Raw genomic sequence first — 276 nt, 5'->3', positions numbered from 1 at the left:
GAGTGTGTGTGTGTGTGTGTGTGTGTGTGTGTGTGTGTGTGTGTGTGGGAAAGGTAATGGAGGATAGAGGTCATCTCACACTGATGACATGTTCACCGATGCCTCGTTCTCCTTCACTTGCTGTATGGTGAATGCAAATGTGTGTCTGGAACAACAGTGTAATCTGGCAAACGCCTGCTATCTCGGCACGCAGCTCTGATATCCAAATGTCAGGCGGAGAGTGTGTGACGGCTGGAGTCAAGGCCAGTCAGAAGATCAGCCGCGGCTTCTTGGTAA

At 50.7% G+C, this 276-nt stretch overlaps 1 protein-coding gene across 1 annotated transcript in view; it reads left to right on the top strand.

The window, feature by feature from the left end:
- Positions 1 to 276, top strand: part of LOC107687495 (NF-X1-type zinc finger protein NFXL1-like) — a 24587-nt gene that overhangs the window by 8273 nt on the left and 16038 nt on the right. Inside the window, exon 11 of the mRNA XM_016484855.1 lies at positions 158 to 272. Within this exon, the coding sequence (XP_016340341.1) occupies positions 158 to 272 (115 nt within the window). The remainder of the gene's footprint in view (positions 1 to 157; positions 273 to 276) is intronic.

This window comes from Sinocyclocheilus anshuiensis, unplaced genomic scaffold (assembly GCF_001515605.1).
Source record: "Sinocyclocheilus anshuiensis isolate Anshui unplaced genomic scaffold, SAMN03320099.WGS_v1.1 scaffold1689, whole genome shotgun sequence".
NCBI lineage: Eukaryota > Metazoa > Chordata > Actinopteri > Cypriniformes > Cyprinidae > Sinocyclocheilus > Sinocyclocheilus anshuiensis.
This window is presented reverse-complemented; position numbering and strand designations above follow the sequence as displayed.